Source organism: Priapulus caudatus, unplaced genomic scaffold (genome assembly GCF_000485595.1).
Source record: "Priapulus caudatus unplaced genomic scaffold, Priapulus_caudatus-5.0.1 Scaffold956, whole genome shotgun sequence".
Taxonomy (NCBI): Eukaryota; Metazoa; Priapulida; class Priapulimorpha; order Priapulimorphida; family Priapulidae; genus Priapulus; species Priapulus caudatus.
The window spans coordinates 9,741-35,132 of NW_014578017.1; the positions used below are offsets into that span (position 1 = coordinate 9,741).

General features: G+C 38.8%; 4 protein-coding genes across 7 annotated transcripts in view; 3 read left to right on the plus strand and 1 right to left on the minus strand.

Moving 5' to 3' along the window:
- Window positions 1-4,118, plus strand: part of LOC106814652 — a 7,824-nt gene extending 3,706 nt beyond the window's left edge. The window contains exon 2 of the mRNA XM_014818997.1: window positions 4,108-4,118. The gene's annotated coding sequence lies outside the window, so the exon portion shown is untranslated. The remainder of the gene's footprint in view (window positions 1-4,107) is intronic.
- Window positions 4,119-4,919: 801 nt separating this feature from the next.
- Window positions 4,920-13,551, plus strand: LOC106814650 (flap endonuclease 1-like; the record flags this gene model as incomplete). The annotated part of the gene is given in 11 exon segments (XM_014818990.1): window positions 4,920-5,022; window positions 7,371-7,473; window positions 7,661-7,724; window positions 7,988-8,097; window positions 8,698-8,834; window positions 9,044-9,110; window positions 9,234-9,365; window positions 10,013-10,045; window positions 11,977-12,095; window positions 12,325-12,439; window positions 13,134-13,551. Coding segments are annotated over 11 exon segments (1,052 nt in total), but the record flags the coding sequence as incomplete, so codon positions are not given.
- A 566-nt stretch (window positions 13,552-14,117) lies between these two features.
- LOC106814649 (coiled-coil domain-containing protein 148-like) lies at window positions 14,118-23,388 on the minus strand. 3 transcript variants are annotated; one of them, XM_014818988.1, is made up of 12 exons: window positions 23,304-23,388; window positions 19,256-19,334; window positions 18,489-18,652; window positions 17,957-18,153; window positions 17,654-17,829; window positions 17,117-17,303; window positions 16,767-16,917; window positions 16,398-16,604; window positions 16,060-16,200; window positions 15,471-15,707; window positions 15,181-15,321; window positions 14,118-14,874 (listed from the first exon to the last, which is right to left on the minus strand). In XM_014818988.1, the coding sequence occupies exons 2-12, from the start codon at window positions 19,317-19,319 to the stop codon at window positions 14,713-14,715; spliced, it is 1,827 nt and encodes a 608-aa protein (XP_014674474.1). In that variant the 5' UTR covers window positions 19,320-19,334; window positions 23,304-23,388; the 3' UTR covers window positions 14,118-14,712. The 3 variants fall into 3 exon arrangements, with proteins under 3 accessions (XP_014674474.1, XP_014674472.1, XP_014674473.1); XM_014818986.1 differs by having other exon boundaries at window positions 16,767-16,920; XM_014818987.1 differs by having other exon boundaries at window positions 16,767-16,920; window positions 23,308-23,382.
- A 103-nt stretch (window positions 23,389-23,491) lies between these two features.
- The window catches only part of LOC106814651 (filaggrin-2-like), a 13,494-nt gene continuing 11,593 nt past the window's right edge, over window positions 23,492-25,392 (plus strand). For both annotated transcript variants that reach the window (XM_014818992.1, XM_014818991.1), the window contains exon 1: window positions 23,492-23,564. In XM_014818992.1, the coding sequence (XP_014674478.1) occupies window positions 23,496-23,564 (69 nt within the window). In that variant the 5' untranslated portion in view covers window positions 23,492-23,495. The remainder of the gene's footprint in view (window positions 23,565-25,392) is intronic.

Genomic DNA, 25,392 nt, shown 5'->3' on the forward strand with positions numbered 1-25,392 from the left:
AACACATTTGGGACTAACAGGGTTTACTAGAATCCCACCACTCCACCACAGAGTCACCGCAGTAGACGTTAGATGAGCGCTGTCGCTATGCGGCACTTGTATTAGTTTAATACAGAGTATTGTGATACATAGTAAGTTCCAAGATAGCGGAGAAAGGTTCGTGTTGAGAATAAACCCAGTTTGGAAGTTCTAGTCTCTGAAAACGCACCAGCAAACCGCCCTGAGTGATTCACTCAGGGGTTCCCTGAATTTCCTCCACAGAAAACCATAGCGACGCGTTGTAACCCTATCCTGGGTTTGGGTTACATTATTGTATTTATGCTCCCATATTAAACGTCCTATTTTGAAGCACGCCAGTCGACGTACTTTCGAGCCACGGCAATTTTTTGGCAAAAATGGGAATTGCCATTAATCAGTTCAGGTTCAACAGATTTTGCTCATTTTTGGTATGTGAATGAATAAGGGCTAGGGGTTTTGATATTTGAAAAAAAATTATGCAAATTAGGTAGGGTTTGGCAATTATATAGCATATTATATAGACACAAACAGTCTGTGGTGTCACACTCGTCTGGTTCGTTTTACAAGATTTCATTGACAATATCTTTAATGCAAAATTGGTATTTCCTCTCCACCCTGCCGATAAAACGTCTATATTACTAATTAGAGTGAAGATGTACAAAACATGTCGGAACGCAGCATAACCTATTTATTTAAAACGCCATCGCTACAAAGCGGGTATAGCGCCATCTACGCTTTATAAATTATTATTGCGATATACAGATGGCAATCGTTTCTATAATGTACGTAGATGGTTGCTCAATTAAAATTGACTTCTTCTTACTCACTCATTTGTGTCCTTTTTTGTGGTGAGCTACAGTGTCATTGACACTTTCATTATATGAGGTATGTTTAAGGTTAGGGTTAGGGTACACTTCTGTAGTACAAGTCTGATACACTTTGTGTATACATATATGTACCTCGGGTACATATCTGTAGTACCTGATACGACAACGACCCCTTGAGCCCAAGTGCCTGTGCATGGGGGTACCAAGGACTGGGGAGGAGAAAAACGAAAGTAAAACCTTTCCCAGAAGCTCCCCCGACATTCATAGAGCTTGAAATATATTATTTGACCAACTCTATGTTCCATGTATGCTGTTAATGGAATAATGGCAATGATTATTTTTATATACCATTTTGTTACTCACTGCTAGTAAATAAATGGACCACAAACTTTTGCGCAGGACCACCGACTTTCTGAAGTACGTACCTCCTTCTACCTACTCTATCCTACTCTATCCTACTGTGTACTTGTGCACAATGGCGTGCACGCTATAGGAATGTGTGTTGCAGTGGTGTATTGGACGGTATTGAAGTGAATTTATTAGGTGCTATGAATACTGCCAGGTCTAGTACTGACAAGTTGTAGGCTTATTAACTATCATTTTATTAGCTCATCTGACATAGTCAGATGCAGCTTGTAGAATCGCATGATCGTCCGTGCGTCCGTCCGTCCGTCAACAGTTGGGCACAAATCTTAACCGCTCGACGTACGGTCACGATATTCGGCACATTGGGGGGATCGTCAAAACGAGTTGGGCTGTCGAAGCTGGGGGGTCAAAGGTCAAAGGTCAAGAGGTGTAAAAGAAGGGGGAACATTCACTCCTTAACTTAAGGTATAAGGAGGAAATGCAGAATTGCGGCACAAATCTAAACGGCTCGACCTAGGCTCGTGAAGTCGGTGTATAGCATCATGGTAGGAAAGCCATCACTGTGCCGAAATTGGAGGTCACAGGTCAAGGTCAATGGGGTACAGGGCAGATTTTAGACATTTTCTGAGGACATGGTCTGACGGAGCGATTGAAAAACTTCTTTGTTTCAGCGGTGACTAGCATTTTATGGCTTTATTGAAAGGACGCATGAAATGTACTTTCCGCTGACATGGCGAAGAGTAAGTGTCGATAACCTTTTGACCGCTCAAGAGGAGGTAAACATGGATTTGTTGACTGTTAACAAAGGACTACAACTGCTTTTGCTATTAGAGCCCCCTCCCCTCTCCCATCCCCCACCCCTTCCCCCACCCTTCCCACCCCCTCCCCACCCTCCCCACCACCACCACTACGCTCGCGCTCGACGCCATATCCTTGATAACATGTTAATATACGAAGTCATTAAAGTTACACAGCTGTATCTTTACTACTGTACTACCAGTAGGTATAGCCTATCATAGATTTTATATCTGTATTAGTAGTATCCTAGATATATGCTCTGAGCGTGAACGCATTGGCAGGAGGGCGCACTTGATTCGGTTGCCAGTGAGTTTATCAGAAGAATACCTGGCTACAGTACACGTCAGTTGAGCGCTGTCGCTCTGCGGCACTTGTTATTGAAACGGCCCAAGTGCCTGTACCCCCATGCATAGATCAATGCTGCTGCACATCTGCAAAGTTACAAGTGCCTATAGAATCTTGAAGTATATATATACAGTTTACATTGCTTCTACTAAGTTCTAGATAGCTAACTGAATTAAAATAGTCCACTTTCTACGTAAAGAAAAGTGACGAATTCAATTAACAGCTTTGATTATGTGTGTGTCAGGTGTCACTGTAAAGTAAGTAAAAACATGTTAGGTACAGACACAATAAATTGGCGCGTACCTATCAGCTATCTTCCACATGGCCGTCTCATGCTCAACAGAATGGTTAAATATTAAATAAATACACGATAAGAGTTGAAATTCTTTTGACTAAAATTGTACGGGGTAAGTAGAGCACAATGGGCCCTATTGATAGGAGTCAGGAGGTAAATTATTCCATTCAGATGCTGCCGCACACCGAAAAGATTTTCGTAGCATTTCAGTGCGTGCACGGGGCGGATACAAAATCTGGAGCTCACTTCATGTTTAAAAGTAAAAAAAAACGTCAAGATAAGTAGGTGCCTTCTTACATAAAATTTTGTAAGTTAAAAGAGATCGATGGTAATAAAAACGTTGGCGAACAGTCATAAAACCTAGCTGCGAAAAGTTTTCTTCAGTGCGGGCGTCTGAAAGTCCATGAATGTTAAACTTGTCGTCCGGCCGTGCCCTCACTCCCCACGATAACCCCTGCAACATATGAACTTATTGTTATGCGGTCATAAAAACACTGGGCTACGCTACGTGCCGCAATCGATTTCTTAGCCAGTCACGAGGTTTTGTTCGTGTGGCGAATCATGCTTGGAGGATGTTTCGGATACCCTGTCTCAGGGGTAGAAATGAACTTTTGAACAAGGGAGTCCAACGGACTCCCTACCCTCAAAAAGAGGAAGTCCGCAGTCTGAGGTTCAAAATTAAAGATATTAACAATAACGCATGTGCTTATTAGCTCACCTTGACATCGTCAAGCTTGGCTATTGCCATGGGTCGTCGTCCGTCGTCCGTCCGTCCGTCCGTCCGTCAACATTTCGCTTCGGTCAACGATAACTCAGGAACTGTTTTACCCACATGTTTGAAATTGGGTATAGTTGTTACTGCTATGCTCCCATATGGAACGTCCTATTTTGGAGCACGCCAGTCGACGTACTTTCGAGCCACGGCAATTTTTTGGCAAAAATGGGAATTGCCATTAATCAGTTCAGGTTCAACGGATTTTGCTCATTTTTGGTATGTGAATGAATAAGGGCTAGGGGTTTTGATATAAAAAAAAAAAATGCAAATTAGATAGGTTTATGCAATTTATGCAAAAAACGCAGATAACAAACAGTCTGTGGTGTCACACTCGTCTGGTTCGTTTTACAAGATTTCATTGACAATATCTTTAATGCAAAATTGGTATTTCCTCTCCACCCTGCCGATAAAACGTCTATATTAAAGTTTTACAAAACATGTCGGAATGCAGCATAACCTATTTATTTCGAATGCCATCGCTACAAAGCGGGTATAGCGCCATCTACTGTCACAAATTGTGATTCATTTTGGTTTATAAATTATTATTGCGATATACAGATGGCAACCGTGTGCTACCGCCTAGAAAAACTCATACGAAGTAAAGACTTCCATGCAACCAATTAACCTTTGACAAAAGTTGTGTTATGGGCAGGGAAACACCATTGTCACGTGGTACATAGCAGCTACGTGGAATAAGCGTATCCTCTCAATCTTACACGTACGTTACACATCGGGAGCTCCGCTTTTAGGCAGTGCCTAAATTAATCTGAATATTATAAAAACGTTATTTGTGGTGAGCTACAGTGTCAGTGACACTTTCATTTTTAAGATTCATGCAGTTGCACATCTGCCAAATTTTCTTTGGACATTTGCTGAACAAATACAGTAATTCCGTGAGGCCGTGCTCCGGAACGAACTAGTTAGTTACTTAGTATGGCTGAATTTTCAGCGAGTCACACGTGACGGACTCCTGCATATGGCAAATCAGGGAGTTCGACAGTAAATCAGGGAGTATTTGACTCCGGACTCCCGTTAATTTCGCACCCTGGTATCTGACAGCAGGCATCCTGTGTACGTGGCATATGCTCTGTAAACCAAACTTGGCTGAATGCTATGTAGAGTTGGAAGATTCAACTCCAATTGGTACCACCCTCTCCCGTGCCCTCCACAAGCTGTCCACATACATGCGTTCAGAAATTTCTGGGGAGAACCTTGCATAATATTAGTATTCTTCAATTTCTTGCCCTCTGCTAGGTAATAAAGCCACTTAGCTCCATGCCAAGCTCTCTTAAGTTTTAAGACATAAAATAAGGTGATGCACTATGGTGATAAATTGATTATCTAATGATAACCGATTGTCTATTGGTTGGGTGTAACCAATAATCAATTGTAAAATTTAGCTGATTCCCATCACTACTTTTTACTATAGCCATTTAATAATTTATGAATGTGGTTATCAATCCCCTATATTTGTTAAAAAAACTTTGAATTTCAGGCAGAAAAATTGCTATTGATGCATCAATGAGCATCTACCAATTTTTGATAGCAGTTAGACAGGATGGAAGTGCATTAACGAATGATGCTGGAGAAACCACGAGGTATGAATCAGAAACGTATTTGTTAACTTTATACATAACCTTCAGTCCAAAGTCAAGTGTGGGTCAATTGAATTGTGTTTGTGCGTGTGCGTGTGCGTGTGCGTGTGTGTGTGCGTGCACATTGAGTGTATGTGGCATATGGAAACATTGTCACATTGTGTATGAGTAATTTTGAGGAGCTGGCAAAGGTAGAATACCTACTCTTCACAATATCCTGTAATCAAACTAGTTATATGTTGATTGTGATATAATACTGTTGTTATTATTGCACATCATGCCTAGATGTTTTCTAATTCAGTGGTTGACAATTTTTGTCAGAATATATTTTAAAGATTGGTTCATATGTTTGAGAGTTGTCCTGTGCTAATATATTCATTTATTTAATTATAATAAAATTTCACCTTTTACCAAATTTCTTTTGCCTAAAAAACATGCAGCATTTTCTCACTATCGATTTTGTCAATGTATGTGCAGCATGAAAAAGACATGATAGCTATTATTTAAAATGGTAAAAGATGGTAATATAGATTCATTGTAAATAGACCAATTACTTGCCAAGTTAGTAATTGAATATTTAAATGATCTAAATTTGAATTGTTTATGTACGACCCTTTTATACATGAAGACCAACTAGGAGAAGCCGTATCACGACTATGCCTCATTCCTGTAATCTAGCTATAGATGGTTTTTGAAGGTGCCAATTTGTTGTCATGCCAAACAGTCAACCCAGTAAGGTCATTTACAAATTATCAATCAGTAATCAGTAAATCAGTATACATAGATTCATAGCTTTAGATTACTAACATAACTAGAAAATATCTATATATGAGTATCAGACCGTTTTTAGCTCACCTTGACATCGTCAAGTTGAGCTATTGCCATGGGTCGTCGTCCGTCGTACGTCCATCCGTCCGTCCGTCCGTCCGTCCATCAACATTTGGTTTCGGTCAACGATAACTCAGGAACCGTTTGACCCACATGTTTGAAATTGGGTGTAGTTGTTACTGCTATGCTCCCATATGGAACGTCCTATTTTGAAGCACGCCAGTCAACGTACTTTCGAGCCACGGCAATTTTTTGGCAAAAATGGGAATTGCCATTAGTCAGTTCGGGTTCAATGGATTTTGCTCATTTTTGGTATGTGAATTAATAAGGGCTAGGGGTTTTGATATTTAAAAAAAAATTATGCAAATTAGGTAGGGTTTGGCAATTATATAGCATATTATATAAACACAAACAGTCTGTGGTGTCACACTCGTCTGGTTCGTTTTACAAGATTTCATTGACAATATCTTTAATGCAAAATTGGTATTTCCTCTCCACTCTGCCAATAAAACGTCTATATTAGAGTAAAGATTTACAAAACATGTCGGAACGCAGCATAACCTATTTATTTCAAGCGCCATCGCTACAAAGCGGGTATAGCGCCATCTACGGTCACAAATTCTGATTCATTTTGGTTTATAAATTATTGCGATATACAGATGGCAATCGTTTCTATAATGTACGTCGATGGTTGCTCAATTAAAACTGACTTCTTCTTACTCACTCATTTGTGTCCTTTTTTGTGGTGAGCTACAGTGTCATTGACACTTTCATTGTTTGTATTAAGCATACTGCAGAGATGCCAACCACTACGATTTATCCGTATTTTATACGAATTTCGTTTGCATTTTGACCACTACGACCAGATTGCATACAACTACGATTTTTATTACGATCGGAAAAAAATCATTTTTATGATATTTCAAGTCTTTTATTTCAGTGTTACATTGATATAACATGATTAAAAATAACTACATGTATTTAGCAGCAAATATCAGTGTGAACTTATTATCATTTTGGGTCCCAGGATGGAGGAAATTGCATCTCGGAATCAAAAGTTTTTCAGCGGCATGCCCCGAACCCCCCTAACATACTTGGGTCACTGCGTGACCCTCGGACTACAGATTTCAGATATCCTCACTACAGTTTGCTCAGAAAAGTGTTGGCATCTCTGATACTGGTATTAGGACGATTACACCCTGGACAATTATCTCCAGATGAGTACCACCTGGATAATTCCTACCGAATAGTTTCTATTCCTCTTGGAGAGTTACCTCCGGGATGCCATTTACCCCCCCCCTCCGGGGGCAGTAACTTCACCGAATTGCTCACAATAATCTCAAAAATAACTAAAACTTAACTCGTATGAGGTATTGTATGGGGACTGAGTTACATGGGCGTGTTTGCCTGGGGGGTATTTGTTCTAGAACCCAGCTTACTATACTTATAATTATACTTTACCTTATAATTTACATAGGGCTTGTTTTTTTAATATAACATGAATGTTGTTGTTTTATTCATAGCCACTTGATGGGATTATTTTATCGCACTATCCGTATGATGGAGAATGGCATCAAGCCAGTCTATGTTTTTGATGGGAAACCACCAACACTCAAGGGAGGAGAGGTGAATACAAGCGGCCATATTTCAGTGTTTTCTGAATTTTACGGGTCACATCGTCTTTGCATTTGTATCTTGGATTAAAAAATGTACTTTAATTATAGTATGGTAACTGCATGATTATAATAGACTGTTTAAGACATCTATTTTTGTTGATAAACTAATCGGAAGTTGTATGGATTATTTTTAAAAGCTTGCAAAACGACAAGAAAAGAGAGCAGAGGCGCAGAAAGCCTTGGAAAAAGCCACAGAAGATGGTTAGTTAAAGTATTCACATATTTAGAAATGTTTCAATTTTGAAAGTAAACTGCATGAATGATTACAAGGTTACATAATACATGAGCATTTTGTTATTTTCTATCTTATTATGCATTGGTGCTAAATGTCTTAATTACTAATGTAGAAAGAATTAATCTTTGGTCTTATTTTTTCGTATTATACAATTTCTTATGCGTGTTTCCTTTCTTGCTTAAAGTATGGACATTGTGTACGTTATGTATGTTTAATTATGTGATTGTAGGTGATAATGCCAACATTGATAAGTTCTCTAAAAGAACAGTAAGGGTCACTAGAGTACACAATGAGGAGTGCAAGCAGTTGCTGGATCTGATGGGAGTTCCGTATGTCAATGTAAGCCATTCATAATTTTAATATGACAATTAAAATTAGTTCATTATATTATTATTATTATTATTATATATATATATATATATATAATATATCTATACATATATATTATATACTGACGTAACTTTACACGTGGTAAATCGAGGTAAAAAAGCCAATCTCAGTTGTGTGCTCAGTGTGTTATTTATTGTGTGACCCATACCAAAATCTTAGAGAAGTTCTAATCCATCATAGTTCAAGGCAACATGTTGTTTACAGAAATGTAATACATTCTTATTCATTCAATTGGTTTGTGGGGCAATAACATTTATTGTGTTCATCACCAGACGTTAGATCAGGAGTCAGATATTAGACAGATTTGTGATCTGTCTGTTATTTAACCATTGATCAGATACATGCCAATGTTTTTGAAGCAATAATTTATCATTTAATTAGTTGAATTAAATAATTAGTAATTCTTCAGTTTGTATAATGTTCAGTGCGCAAATGGTCAGGGTTCTGTAAAATTGCATCGTACACATGCCTGTACTGTAGTATAACTTAATTGCTTTTACTTTCTCCTATTCTGCTTTGCAAATGTATTATTGCAATGTATGTTGTCAGGCCCCATGTGAGGCAGAAGCTCAGTGTGCAGAGCTCGTAAAAGCAGGAAAGGTGTATGCAACAGCCACGGAAGATATGGATAGCCTGACATTTGGCTCCAATGTGGTACTCAGACATCTCACATTTAGTGAGGCTAGGTAAATGTCAAGTTCACAACGTGAATATTGTGTTTGTATAGCTCGATGCATTACATAAAGCTGCAAGAAAGACATGGAAAGTCTCTAGTCCTCAGAATTTAAATAATAATTACCAGTATATTCCATTCATAGTTTAATAAATTGTCAAGGTCCGTGTTGAATACGTTTTAAAACGTAAAAGGAGTGATGTAATTTCTTTTTCTCTATAGAAAAATGCCTATTAAGGAGTTCCACCTTAACAGTGTGTTGTCCGGGCTTGAATTGGAGCAGAACCAGGTATATGCAGTAATCCGATATCAATCTTCAATTATAATCATTCATGAAAATATTGGTAATGCGTATATTTGAGCGTTATTGGTAATATAGTTTGGAATGTAATGAACTTTTTTTTTTTTTAAGTTCATAGACCTATGCATTCTTCTTGGCTGCGACTACTGTGACAGTATTCGAGGAATTGGACCGAAACGTGCCATCGAGCTTGTCAGACAGCATAAGTCTATAGAGGAAATTCTCAAACATATTGATACAAATGTAAGCAAAAATTCAAATATGTGTTCTGCTAGTCACAGTGTGACAGTAAGGCACAACGTTTCATTCTTTAATGGAGCTTGCCACCAGATGTCTTGTATTAGTTCAGTGCATAGGTTTTTGATCTTCACATCAGGATTGCTTGGCCTTTTCCACAGGTCATGCAATGTGCACGTGATTTCTGATCAACTTCAGAATGTGGGTGAAATTGACTTACAGTACCAAGAGAAATTGCATTTGTGTTGCCCGACACTGATGAACTGTCAATGCGGCTTGATCGCTTGCAATTTAGTCAGTTTGCATCCACTTTCATGAAACTGCTGCATCTGGAAGCCTCTCAATTAATTATTAATAATTAATTAATTAATATACGCAACTCTTTTAACACTCATCGAGAAGACTTAATTGTGTGGTGCATATGTCAATATTATTTCTGTCGCGTTTGTCTTAACTTAGTAGCTGCCTGTGTGTGTGTTTGTAGCATTGCGGTTTCTGTAGATAGAATGGGATGTACCACATATTCAGTGGTCATTGAGATATGATGTGAGCAATGATGCTTCACTAGAGGCTGAATGTTATTCTGTAAGACTCGGGTGAATATAGATTTTTTCTTTTCCGATATTGTCTAATGTTGTTTGTTCTTTTTCCAGAAATATGTAGTTCCTGAGAACTGGCCTTATCAGGTATCCAATACATTTGAACTATAGTTTTCAGCGATGTGTGCATCCTATATTGCTAGAAAATAGGATTTAGTGAGAAAACAAATGTATCAATTTATCTAAGTTTTCAATGGTGTAGTTTAAAGTGAACTGCCTATGCACTCTTAACACTCAATCTTTAAAACCAGAATAATTGAAAAATAACTGGTGATAGTCAATCATAATGAATTATGAATGAAATAATAAAAAAAATTATTGATTAGCTGCTGTGCTTACGATTAGTGTGCATCCATAAATCGACTGAAAGTCTATACATATTTACAAGAGCGTATTAAAGGAATAATAGGTCTATTGATTATGCAATGTTGACGAATGCTAGAGTAACTGGCACCTTGTGTAGTTAATAAGTACATTACCTTATAGCCAAACACGTATTAGTTTGTCCAATATCACTGCTGGTTACTAAGAAATGTCTAATTGAAATCCGCAGTCCAAAAATCCGTTGGCTACAGTTTTAAACCGCTGCCGGCGAAGCGGGTGTGATACATATTTATAGTGCACCGGACATTTTCGCACGCATGCTCGGCCGTACCTAATGCTAGCGATAGTACAGTACCGTAACTGTATACGTAACAGTAGCTCTGATTGTAATGAACCACGTACGAATCATGGACGCTCGTGATAATGAAGTATAGGCTGTGTTGGGGGCCAACACTGGGGGGATCTCGGACTAACCACGGCCACAGACTAAACATGGAAAGCAGACGGCACTACGCGTATTTACGTATATTGGTCAAACGAATACACCTGTGTCCGAAATTGAAGACATGTGGGTACCCGTTCATTAGCACCCACGGTTATTTACTTGTGCCTCAATACCGAGAATACACCCAGAGATACATTCTACGAGCTCATTAGTCGTTATAAGTATCCCGGGACAAACAATTCTCTGCTCAACACCTGTAGCAACATGTGACGTCACCTAACCGTTTCGATGCTATTTTGCTTGGCAAACAATTTAGTGTTGGCGCCAGATTACCAGATTTACGGATTTCAATTAGACATTTCTTAGTAATTAGCAGTGATATTGGACAAACTAATACGCGTTTGACTATAAGGTAATGTACTTATTAACTACACAAGGTGCCAGTTACTCTAGCATTCGTTAACATTGCATAATCAATGGACCTATTATGCTTTTAAAAAGGAGAGCGTACAACGGTGAAATGCTGAAACCATGCTGCAGTATTAGTCGAATTAAGAAACTGCCCGTTTTATTTTGACGATTCTTTGCGGTATTATTGATCAGCTGTCCTACCTTGCTAATATAAAACAAACCACTTGTCCCTACGATGCCCCCACGCTGAGATAATGAGCGGTGAAAATCTGGTATTTTCGTCGAAAACCGACTCAAGATACGTAGTGGCTGCGACTGTCTCTCGTTCTGGCGATAGCTTCGGGAAACCTCGCGTATTTCCGTCATTCATTGACAATGAAATTTCTTTTCCTTCTACTATCTTTTCTCGCATTTCCAGTCATGGATGCAGCCAATTACTCCACAAAAACGTCTTGTTATTTATCGCCATGGTGATGACCCGCCCCTTACGCTGGATGTAGTAACGCTGTAGTAATAACGTATGGAGTCAGCGCTAGACAGCGGCGACCGGAAGCAAGCGAGAGATAGTCGCAGCCACTACGTATCTCGAGTCTGTTTTCGGCGAAAATACCAGATTTTCACCGCTCATTATCTCAGCGTAGGGACATCGTAGGAACAAGCGGTTGGTTTTATATTATCAAGGAAGAACAGCTGAATAATAATACAGCAAAGAATTATCAAAATAAAACTCGTAAAGTTTACTAATTTCACTGAAACTACAACATGGTTTTTGCATTTCACCAATGTACGCTCTCATTCTTAATATGCTCTTGATATTTACATTGTTGTTATGATGCAGGAGGCTAGACAGTTCTTCCAGAAACCTGAGGTGACTGATTCTGCTGAGATTGAACTGAAGTGGTCGGACCCAAATGAAGAAGAGTTGGTACGATTTATGTGCGAGGAAAAACAGTTTAGGTAAGTGCATTGTGCAGCAGTTTATGTGACAAAATCATCTTACGAATGATATTTCTGGTCCCACACTTGTCACTGCTGTTGTGCCTTTGAGCCAGGGCACTTTATTCCAAATTTGCCTCAGTTGGCAGCTGCTGCAGAAATGGGTAAAGCCATATTGACTCTAGCCATTGTAAAGCTGACATCAAATTAAAATTAAAATTAAATGGATCCTTTAATTAAATGCTTACAGTGAAGATAGAATAAAGAATGGCATAAAGAAACTGACAAAAACAAGACATGGTTCCACACAAGGACGACTTGACAATTTCTTTACTGTGTTGGCAACATCGTCAACCAAACGCAAGGTACTTTATAAATAAGATATTTTATTTTGTAATTAAAACAGTTATTGTGAAGTAAGTTCAACATTATTAATGTTACAATCTTACAATGTTACACATCCATCAAGTTTGTGTGTTTAGATGCATACATATTATCAGGAGTGAATAATATAGACTATATTATACGCTCCTGATATTATAACATGGACACTGACGTGACAATACACGTGCACAGATTCACGCACACATACATATGATCAGAAGTAGATAATAGGGAAGGAGTGCGACTTCAACAAACAAGGGAAATTCGTCATTTACTAGCCTTAGAATACCTAGATTTACTACGCTTAACTCAACCAACTTGAGCTCAAATCGTACACAGTACATTCGCCTAGCATCGTGCGAAATCGTTTCCTCGTATACACCCGCAATCCGGAGATACAGACTAAAACGTACGACACGATTTTCCATTATGTTGCCAGCAAACTGAATGTGTAAACCGCTAAGTAAAGGACTAAGGCTAAGGCTAGTAAATGACGAATTTCCCTTGTTTATTGAAGTCACACTCCTTCTCTATTATCTACTCCTGATATGATGAATGTACATATACTGATATATATATATGTTCATGTACATGTGTGTACTTGCATGTGTGCGTGTTTGGTTTGTAGGCTGCAATGGATAATGTTTAATCAAGCTATTGTTTTATAATCCCCAGCGTGAAGAGACGAAGCCTTCACAAAAGAAGGGAAAGACTGCCGGTGGGAAGTTTAAGAAACCTAAATAAATTTCAAATGTATTCTATATACTAATGTATTTGCAATACTAATGAATAAATGCCTGTATAATATCTGGCTAACTATATATACATGTTTATGGTAAATAGTTGTGTCTGGCCAAGTAATGTGAACATGCAGTATTGGCAGTCAAGTATAGCTGCTTAGATCATTCTAGGCTGTAAAAACAATCATTGCAAATTAATGCATCTGTAGAAATATTAGGGCTGGCTTGATTATGATATATGCTCAATTGAACCAATGTGTCATTAGAGGCTTAAATTAATAAATTGCAGAGAAGGTGATAGTCTTATATTGAAATAGATAATAAGAATAAAGCCAGTTTATATTTTTACTAAACATGGAGTATCATTTTTTTTATTTCTTAACCGTATCTTCAGAATCCAATCTCATTAAAAAGCGGTCCATGTTGAATCGATACAATTAAGTGTACATCATTATTTTATGCACCTATTGATGATACTCAGTAACCCTAATTAATTAATAATATGCAACTGAATAATTAAAAATGATCAAGCTGGTGTTGTTTCTAGATACAGTACTATAACTGAACTCAGCATAATTGAGGCCTGCTGTATGAAATTAATTAGGAAGCTTCACTGTATACCATTTCTATTTACATTTAAAACAATCTAGTAGCTACATACATGCAACATGTTCTTCATTGACTCATCCTTGAAATCTGGCAGTATTATCGTATCCTGAATTTGTTGCTGTTGATAGTAACATGTGTTAACACTATGTCATAGTTCTCCTTGACTGACTACTACAGGTTACAATAAAATATGGTTTAAAGCATCAACAAAATTTAACAGTACTTCTAATTGTTATAGTGCTGTTTTTCACTAGAATTTTGCCAACGACCCTCTGATTTTGGTCATTCGGCACTAAAAACCTCCGTGACTTGGCCCCTTTAGTCGTAGGATGTATGCTTTTTTGGGTAATTTTTCAGGGATGTTGTAAATAAGGCAAATTTCTCCATTCTAGGCAATGAAAACCCTGGCCAAAACGTTTTGTCATATCAGCTCTTGTACAAATTAAAAAAACAAAAAAACATCACATTTTAGTTAAAGACTGCATCGTGCGTGCACACCTACCTGGAGTACCACAGGAATTCTAACATGACATGTAACACATTGGCGTACACGGATGTTTCCTTTTATCTCGCATGAGAGAAAACGTGCACAACATTTCAGTGAGCAATTACACTTCAGTAGATATTTTACTGACATTTTTTAACTCAATAACTGCCAAGCTTGACAATATTTGCTTGCAGGAAAATGCAAGATGAAAATATTTTTTTTTTAGTTGAGTGCATATATCTCCCGACCTCCCTGAAACTCAGCTCGCAACAGCCCAGGTTGAGAAACAATGCTATATCATTTAAATTGGTGCAGATAGTAGCATATCTTCACAATTTTGTTGCGCTCACAGGGGCATATTACCAAGTGCTGAGATGTGATGCACAATAATTAACATACTAGATCAACCTTCTACAATTCACATGCCTTCCATCTGTGTGAAGCTGACATTTGACTTCACATCTGGTCGGGGCAACTTTAAGGGTCTTGTATTCTTCAGCATATGTCTAGCATATTCACTCTGCAGTAGGCCTGCCTCTCTCAGCCGCATCTCTAACTTGAATCTCGGGTCGGCTGATACCTATGAAGTGTTAATATAGCATTTATCATCCAAAATTTTATATGTTGGAACATAGTTATGACATATCAATTTTATGTTTAGAATGTTTCACTGGTTTAAATGGGTGTTTCGGCATTTATATCAATCAGTTAAACAATGATGCCATTCCAAATCTTCATTAGACTCAAGTTCTTGGATTCAATTTTGATAAAATTAGAGTAAATTTTGTATCACATCATATATTCGCACTATATACTTGTTTATATAAGGTAAAGATAATATCTCTATATTGAAATATATTTCAAAGCTGCTGAATGATTATTGCACCTGACTATCTGTGAAACTGGTGACGGAAAATAGTGGAGTCTGTATTGGTTGTTCATCAGTGGCTCCAAAACCGCGTCTAGCGTCTGAGCAAATGGTTGCGCTGCACACTCGCTGTGAATCTGGTTCAACATGAACTGCAACCTGGATATTAATGGTAAAATGTAAACGTGTTTTTGTCTGCACAAATGAATAAACTAAAGCTTACATTTAATCACGTTTTACACATACCTAATTGGACATATATTTTAACTAGAACTTATATCTTTGCTACAAGACAACAGTTTATTAACCTTTTGACGGATTAATGTTAGTCTTCTTTCTCTCTCTGCCTCTGCTATTCTTCTTTTTTCCTCTAACTCATCCCTCTGTACATGTTTGGCATGAAGCAATTTGTCTCTATAGGCAATTCTTTCCTTGCCAATTTCAGATAGCTTTAAAATGTGCTTTTGGATGTCTTCAAGGTGCCGGCACTGTTCTGCCTGTTCTGCCTGCTTCTCATAATCCTTCCTCTCTTTGTATCTTTGCACCTTAAAGCAAGTCAATCAATTCATTTTAAGAGCGTATGCATATTTAGATAAATCTAATAATGATAGCATTAAATAAAACGAGAAGCTTCCAGCAGACATAAATTTTTTCTATTAGTAGTTATGATTGTAAATTTGTAATTAAGATGAATTTACTTGTGCCATTTATTAGCCTCTCTTGAAACACTCCTACCAGACACCAGATTACGTTTAAAATACCTATATCATATTGATGTAAAAAATACCATCTTTCAATCTAATAAGCAAATATACAAGAATGAAAAACCAGTAACATAATTAAAAAAGTAAACAGTATAAATATGCTGTTCAAGCGATCGATAAGTTGAACTCGTACCCTTTTTTTCTGCTTAGCAGTTTTCCTTCTCTTCATCTCTGCTTGGAACTGTTCATGCCTTGCAGCTTCCTCTCGTGCTTGATTCTCCAATTCCTGCTGGACACGTGTCATTTCTAGCTGTTGTTCTCGCCACAAAGATACCTAAAAGCACAAACACACACACACGCATGCACGCACGCACGCACGTACACACACACACACACACACACACACACACATATATATATATATATATGTCATTCATCGCAAATTTTATCAATTAAGTCATTCATCACTAATTTTGTTCAGCTGCAGGTATTTAGAAGTGCTGGTCCTGTTCATACTCAATTATGGCCAACCTTTGCGTACAGTAGCTGACATTTCATGTGTTGTTTTTCCTTATCCCGTGCGGCATGCGTCTCTTCTTCATTGTGGATCAATGCTTCTGCAAACACAGTCTGTATCTTCTTCAAAAGGTCTACCTTTGACCTATGCCAGCTGGCGAGGACTGCATCACGCTGGGCATGGTATTTCTTTGCGAGCAGCCACTCTTCCTCATGTGCAACCTAGGTAGACACATACACGCTTTCACAGTAGAGAAACACTCATCGTGCTCAACATATTTATAGTCTATGAACAGACTTGTATTTTATATACAAGCCGTGAATAAATATAAGCAATTATACCCGCTTACATACACACACAGTGTTTCATTTTATTTTTCTTACCAGCTCACTGTGTTTCTTGTGTGGAAGCATTCTTTTCAGCATATCTATATAATAAGCTCGTCTGTTGTTTGTCTCGCTAGCTGTGTATATCTCAGCAACTGTCACAAATGTTTCATGATCTTTTATATCCCAGTCACCTCTCCCATTATGCCTGCTACAAAAGAGCACATCCTCAGATGAATTAATCCATTGTATGTTAAATATGATGGAATATATGTTAATATGCATATATATATATATATAAACTGTAATCTAGCAAATAGACTGTTAAAAAACCGTCTATGGCTTATGCACTTTAAATGAATATTTGGCAGACCTTACTCTGTTATCTGTGTAAATCTATATCTCACCTCCGCTGTTCAGTGTATTTAGTTTCCAAAAGCTTCAATCTTTCTGTAAATCGTCCATCTAACAAATTGAACTCGCTTAGAACGGTGGATAGAAGATTTTGATCTGGGTACTCTAACATCATAGCTTCTTCTGGTATACCCTCATGTACTCGTCTCTCTGTCTTGCCAATTTGCCCCTGAATAACTGCTGTAAAAGTAATGTAGCATATGGCAGTGTATGGCTGGCATACATCCCACACAATGTGTATATCTAAGCTCAAGCAGTGTGGAGTATATTATACTATGTTTAAAGTTAATTAATGCAGGTACTACATATAAAGTGAATTTAAATGTATACTTGACTCTAAATAGTTTCAAATAGATTAAAAAAATATTGATCTTTAACCAGTTTGCGATGATCATGGTATATATGTTACCATCGATAGTAATAGAACCGAAATAATTTTAACATCACTAGTCACACATTTTCTTACATCAACCCAGCTAGCATTATTCAAATTGGGCACTGGAAGAGAATTTTAAGCTTTTGAATCTTACCAAGATCAGACTCTAATTTCAGCTGCACCTGGTCCTTACTCAGGTCATGCATAGCCTTGTTCTGGACGTCCATCAGCTGGCTTAGTGCCCATTTAATTTTTGAATGATTTGCCTGTAATGTTTTAACATCTTCCACCTTACTTTTCCTACTACGAAGCCAATCAACTATATTTTCCCTGCAAATACAGAAACAGACATGTTTCCTCCCAGTAAAACATTAATATAGACAATAAAATCCTATACCTAAATCAATATTGAAGTAAAATGATATCTGCTTATTTAGAAGTTTCACAGTAAACACACCGCAATTTGAAGAACGGTTGCACTGCATCAGTTGTAAATGTTTGGACGTCTGCATCAAGTGAAGCCTTGAGTTCACACAACTCCAGAACATTCTCTTCCATGCACAAGCTGTTCAGATCTAGTAGACAGGTTGCCTCTTTCTCTTGAAGCTGTCGATACTCCTGATGCCACAGAAACTTGTGATGTGATAGAAGAGCCTGATGAAAAACTCAATTAAAATTTTATCTATAGTAGCCTAAAAAAAATTTCACACCTATGACATATCCTTCATTTCTGTTCTTAAAAGGCCAACTGTTTTTCACTTTTGTGCATGTATTAAAGAGATATTTACTGGGTTCACCATATAATACGATGCCAGTAATAATAATACGATAACAGTATAATACGATAACTACATGCCAATTAATAAGATCGACACTGTTATAGGAGCTTGCCTGATTATTTCCTGCTATTTTATAAATACAACACCTTCAACAGGCTTGGAAGTTTGGTTTATAAAAACACTCTGAGGAGTAGTTATAAAAATAATCACCTGTTCCTTGCTCTGTTTGGATGTCTCATTTAATCGCGCAATACTCGCAATCTGGTAGCTGCAGTCATCTTTTTTAAGTTTAGCAATGTCTCGCAGTAGGTCATAATTCACAGCACTGTAACGTCGCATGGGTAATCCTTCCAAACATTTGTTCACAAGATTTTCTTCCAAGAAAATATTGAGATATATAATATATTATACAAATGCTTTGATAATAATTTATCAGTTTTCATGCATAATGTCTATGTGAATATACAGTGTATGAATATTACATATATATTAATGTATGTATGATACATAATATAAAATACAAGAATTCTGCAACTTTCATAAGCACGTTTAGAATTTAGTCGGACGATTTGTTAAAAAACATGAAAAAACACATGTACTCACATAAAAGAACTTCAGACGCAATCACCAGTTATCATTTAGTTAATACTATACTCTTACTATATATATATATTTACAATACTGTATTTCCATTAACCCCTCCCCTCCCTCTGCAAGGAAATAATCATCACAGTCAATTTATATTGGACTTTGATCTTTAAAAAAACAAAACAAAACAAAAGCACTTATCTTGAGTGAAGACATCTAATCACTATCAAAATCATGTAAATCAAATCCATTGAATTCATTATTAGGCCTAACATTAATACTCTACATCCTGACAAATTACATAGATCTATCTGCATAACATATTTATTGAATTTTTTTTTAATGTAAACTGGTAAAGGTAAAATTGGTCACTAATACAAGATACTTACCAGACTTACTATCAATGAAGGCTGCTGCACTGCTGAACAAAGGTTTCAACTCCCTGTTCCTCATGTTTGATGCAGTGAACTAATAAAAACCAATAATTATATATTAGTACACATTCTCATATCAAGTGACTTATGTATGAGTGACATATTTTCATTAACATGTTCTTGCATACTCTAGGTACGCACACATAATGCAACCAACACACTTAATTGTGGCACAGTAAAGGGCTGCATAAGATAGGTAAATTAAGCTCGTTCCAGTTAATCCTACTTTCGGATCCTGGGTTGTAATAATAAGCTTAGGAATAGAAAATGAAGAGGATTTGGTTAGGTTGAGATAAAGGGTTAGATTTAATTTTAGTAGGTAGGGTTAGATTACTATTAGAGATATGAGGCCAAGTCTCACATTGGAACCCCAGCATTAATTGTATCCCCCGCAACGAAGTCGGCGGGGATACTATGGTTTCATGTCTGTACAGCCGCCGCTCGGTCCGCCGCAGAGATTATCCTTTTTGCTCTATAACTCGACCTCTAATTAACCTAGCATGACCAAACTTGGTCTACTTACACATCTTGGGGAGAAGGTGTGTCGCGTACTGAAACCAGGTCACTGCGACCTTTATTTGACCTTTACATTGATTATATTTCCCTTCAGCTCTATAACTCGGCACCTCATTGACCTAGCGCTACCAAACTTGGTATACTTACACATTTTGGGGAGAAGGTGCGCAGCATACCAAAACCAGGTCACTACGACCTTTATTTGACCTTTACCTTGACCTTGATCATATTTCCTTTCTGCTCTCTAACTCGGGCCCCTAATTGACCTAGCGCTACCAAAACCAGGTCACTACGACCTTTATTTGACCTTTACCTTGACCTTGATCATATTTCCCTTCCACTCTATAACTCGGCCCCTAATTGACCTAGCGCGACCAAACTTGGTATACTTACACATCTTGGGGAGAAGGTGCGCAGCGTACGAAAACCAGGTCACTACGACCTTTAACTGACCTTTACCTTGATCATATTTCCCTTCCGTTCTATAACTCGGCCCCTAATTGACCTAGCGCTACCAAACTTGGTATACTTACACATCTTGGGGAGAAGGTGTCTCGCGTACCAAAACCAGGTCACTACGACCTTTATTTGACCTTTACCTTGATCATATTTCCCTTCTGCTCTATAACTCGGCCCCTAATTGACCTAGCGCTACCAAACTTGGTACATACTTACACATCTTGGAGAGAATGTGTGTCGCGTACCAAAACCAGGTCACTGCGGCTTTTATTTGACCTTGACCTTTATCATATTTCTCTTCTGCTCTATAACTCGGCCCCTAATTGACCTAGCGCGACCAAACTTAATTGGTATACTTACACATCTTGGGCAGGTGTGTCGCGTACCAAAACCCCTAAGGCAACCAATTTTAACATACTTGCACATCTCAGGCCTGCAGATGAGTTGTGTAACAATTAAACCTTTGTCTTTGTGACTTATTTAATTTTACCTACCTTCTACGTCCTTACAGAGATATTTCATTCATACTAGATCACGGGGATACATGTAGTTGGCGACAACTGCCCTTTCTAGTTATAATTAACACTATATTAGTCCATCACTTACCCTAATCATATCCCTAATCCAACTTTAACCCTACAATAATCCTATGCCTATCATTTAAACCTAGCATCCTAAAATAAGATGAAACTACTATATGGTGGTAAACTGGTAATATAATTATGATTTATGTACTAGGGTCCCATCGAACTCAAAAGTAGGAGTGAGCAGCTTGTAGTAATTAGTGCGAGTCACTGGCTCAGAGTCAGACACATATATCCTCAGCAGCAGTAGCAGCACCCTATTTCTAATTGTAAATTAACTTTTAAGGCGAATGAAGCCATTAATATTAACCATAGCCCTATCTGTGTTGTGTGCCCCTTCACTCTTCAACATGAAATTTCCCAACTCCTGTTGAGAAGAAAAGAGCGCGCTACACAATTAGATCTACGGCTGTGGTTATATTTATACTAGTCAACTTCAACTAGGCCCAAAGGCATCGGAAGCAATAAAATAGTGCCGCGGCTTTGGTGATAGGGCGAGCCCCGGGGAGGCGAAGCCACCCTAGGGGCGTCTGGGGGCATGCCCTCCCCCTGTGAAAATTTTGAAATCTACAAGGCAAATGGTGGGCTCTGGTGCATTCTGAGCATTGTGATTTAGCACAAAAAAAGTGTGTTTCACTGTAATTTAAAAAAAATACATGATGATTTGAAAGATTTGTTGGTTAACATAGAATTAAAATATTCAATAATGACCAAAAACTCCAAATTTATTTTTCTCACTTTAACAGTGGAATAATCTTTGGTAAAACTTCCTGAAATACATTCCCATTCAAGACATGCATACAATTGTACTGGTGCTCACAAACGAACTGTTAATATTCGTCATGAAACGCGCTGACCCCAGGCAAAGCATGCTCCCTCAATATAACGCAATGGCATGCTGCCTGCATAGAATCAGGAGTAGACGGGGAGCAGAGGAATGTGTGCCAGAGTTCTGGATCATAAAATTTTATAGCTACAGGTGACCTGCAGGGGCGTGTACAGGATTTGGACCAGGGGGGGGGGGTCTAACCGTAAGACATACTTGCGAGCACGCGAAAGGGGGCCCTCCCACAGAAAAATTTTGAAATTAGGCCCCCTCAGATGCGTTTTCTGCGCGAGCAGGGGGGGGTCCAGACCCCCTGGACCCCCCCCATGTACACGCCCCTGACCTGACCTCATCTGACCCTGGTCTCCGCTTATAGGGGCCTAGATTACACGTATATACATGATATATGTATCGGCCAAAAGACGGTATAAATTATTGAAAGATTTTGATTACGGAAAATTTATGGCTTGAAAAAAGTGCCGCGGCGGTCGCCGCGGCAGTTCCGACGCCCTTGACTAGGCCTGAACCAGCGAGACAATACGGATATAGGACAATACACAAACCCTGGGGGAGAGCACTCCCTACAAAATAGGGTAGGTATGTGCCACCTGAGAGATGGAATTGGGGGTCTCCGGTACTAGGGTTTGCTAGAAACCATGATGCTCCGGAACTGGACATGTTTGCGAGTGTTCCTAAATGCCGGCAGTTTTTAATTTCGCAGTGGCTGGAGGTACGGCAACCGTATCATAATGTCTCGAGGCTACGGGTACGACAGTCCATTTGCGCATGCGTCGCTTTCCCACAAAATAATGCTGTTGGAAATGAATTCACAATTTAATTCACGATTAAGATTTCTTGATGAGCTAGAAAACACTCGGATTTAAAGTATGAAAATGAACATTATTGTGCCAGCTATAGCCTACACCAGTTGGTTGGGATTGGTTGTCAGTTCAGATGCAAAATATTGAAAGCCAAAGGTTATACACCATATAGGTACTATGAAACGCGTACATATAAGATAGCCGAGTCGGTTTATAGTTAGTGTTAGGGTTAGGGTTGGGTTAGGGTTAGGGATAGGGTGACTGTTTGTACTTGTGTGTGGGACTAGCTGCCGTACCCGTAGTCTCGAGACATTAAGATACGGCTGCAGTGCATGCGTAGTGTGACTCGCGTACCCGTAGCATCGAGACATTAATGTCTGCACCCAAGCTAGGTCACACCCCATATATAATATAGCCCTGGACGTTTATTCCTTACGAACTGTCCAGTAATAATAATATAGAAGTAGAAGAAACAAGGGTTAGGGTTAGGAACTGCCGGGCATTTAGGAAATCGAAGACCGTGCCCGGCTACCGGGCATATAGAATGATAGCTCTAGTATTATAGCCCGCTTACATTAACTGCCGCTGGCTGCCAGCGGCTGACAGGCTATAGGCCTAGTACTAGACTAGAGCTAATAGTAATGGAAGTTAATAGTTATTACTATTAGTATTACTATTAGTATTACTAATAATACTACTACTACTACTAGGCCTATATACTACTAGGCCTAGGTTACTACTTGGAAGTTAGATGGTCAATAATGCACCATCGTACTAATTTGTAATTATACTCTCACCTACTTCGGTACAGTCAATTGTCAATTGAATTGAACTTCAAAGAGTAGGCCTATATTCTTTAAAGGTTGTTCGAATATGTTCTCCGTACGCAATGCGTCTGTAGCAACGCGCATACAACGCCAAATCACGGTAGTGACAAAATCAAAACCTAAGCCGTAACTGTGCTGCTCTTGTGTTTAATCACCGATATTATGGAGGTGTTCTTGTGTGTTGTTATATTCGTGTGCGGGAAAATTTGCGTTTTTACGGAGGCTTCTGATGTATGTAGACGTTTACGACAGTTAATGATAATGCGCTCATTTTATTTCAGTGTTTCGTGTAATTCAGAAAAACGTGTTGCATACGTAGCAAAAAATTGGTACAATTTTAATTGATTTGTTGACAATCATAATCATGATATTGATATTGCTATTGCCATTGGTGATATTGATAATGTTGTACAGGCTACAGGCTTATATTAGCCCGGCCAGGCTGTGTGACTAACGTCAATATACATAATACACAGCCTGACATCCATCCATTTGATAATCTTGTACCTCTACAAAAACTGCCGAACAATTACGTATATCTCAAATAAAATAATCTAAGCATTTCTGCCTTGTTTTATATCAAGACAAGTATAAGTTATAACCTTCACCTACTTTATAATACTATTAATATAATAGTATTCCAGCGTTGTTAATGTTATTAAAACTAATACTACTAGTAATACCTCAGTTCGCTGTGCACAGTGTAAATTTCAAGAGCCAAACCAAAATTTCACTTTAACCGCCACGCCAACCACCATGTTTCCACTGCGCATGCGTTTGGATTGGAACGCGGAAAACCTGAAACGACATAACATACCATGGCGTTGCAACTCGCGTTGGCGCGAGCATAAATAAGCTTCATATACTTGTATATATATAAATATTAAAACATTGAAAACCAGGAAACATCAATCTACAACAACTTAATAATTATCATTGCGAAGATATGTACTTGCCTTGTGTTTAGGCCTACGCACTGTGAAAATCAGGTCCATTGCCGATTTCAGTCGCACCGAACATGGCTGACATGGCGGCTGTCTGGTTGTTTTCATCGAATTCATCTCAGAAAATACGGCATAACTCGATAAATAAGTAGCGCCCAGTTATCGCGAGCAAGCCATAGGTTTATAGATTTGTTTGAGCTATTAGTATTACATGTGACGCTAGCTGTGGCGATGTTTGGATACAGAGCCAACTACAAGTTTTTATGGGCAAGAATTTGAGATGGTCTTCTAACCCTAGCAAAGACTGTTTCTTGGAGCTAGGCTTATATATAAAATAGGCTTGTCACACCTATCCGCGATCACGCTAGCGCTCCGACTGCGACCTGGAAAGTATGAAAGTGCGAAGAAAAGTGCAGTACGGTCTCTGAGAACGATTTGGTGACGCAGTGGAAACTGTCAAGGATGGAAGAGGGTCGCCATGAGCTACCTTGAGCGCCAAACCTCGGAGCTTGTTTTGCTTCGGATCAAAATAAGCACAGCGGGTTGGCGCTCTGATAGATCGGTGTAATGACGCAGTACAGTCGCCGTGGCAGCACAAAGCGAACTACATGAGCGTATCGTGGACGTAGCAACAACGCATAGAAGCGACTTGGGGTCGCAGAAATCATCCCTTCCGACTGGTGTGCGACTGCTGTACGCTCATTGGGCTCACAATACGTGCCTCTCCCGTTCTTATTGCACCATTACTGCACTTCCACTATGCTTTATGGGCTTGTTTTCGCTCATTCTACGTCCACTCTGCACTGCCACTGAGACTATGATGCTCGTAATACGTCCAAGGCGTTGTTTCGACATTTGCAATAGGTTCACAGTGCGTTCTTATTACGATCCCACTTCCACTGACCCCCCCCCCCCCCCCCACCACACACACATTTTTAGCTAATCTGACGAAGTCAGATGCAGCTTGTAGGATCACATGATCGTGCGTGCGTGCGTGCGTGCGTGCGTGCGTGCGTGCGTGCGTGCGTCTGTCAACAGTTGGGCACAAATCGAAACGGCTCGACGTACGGATTCGAAAGTCGGGACGTGGGGGGGTAATTCGAAAACGAGATGGG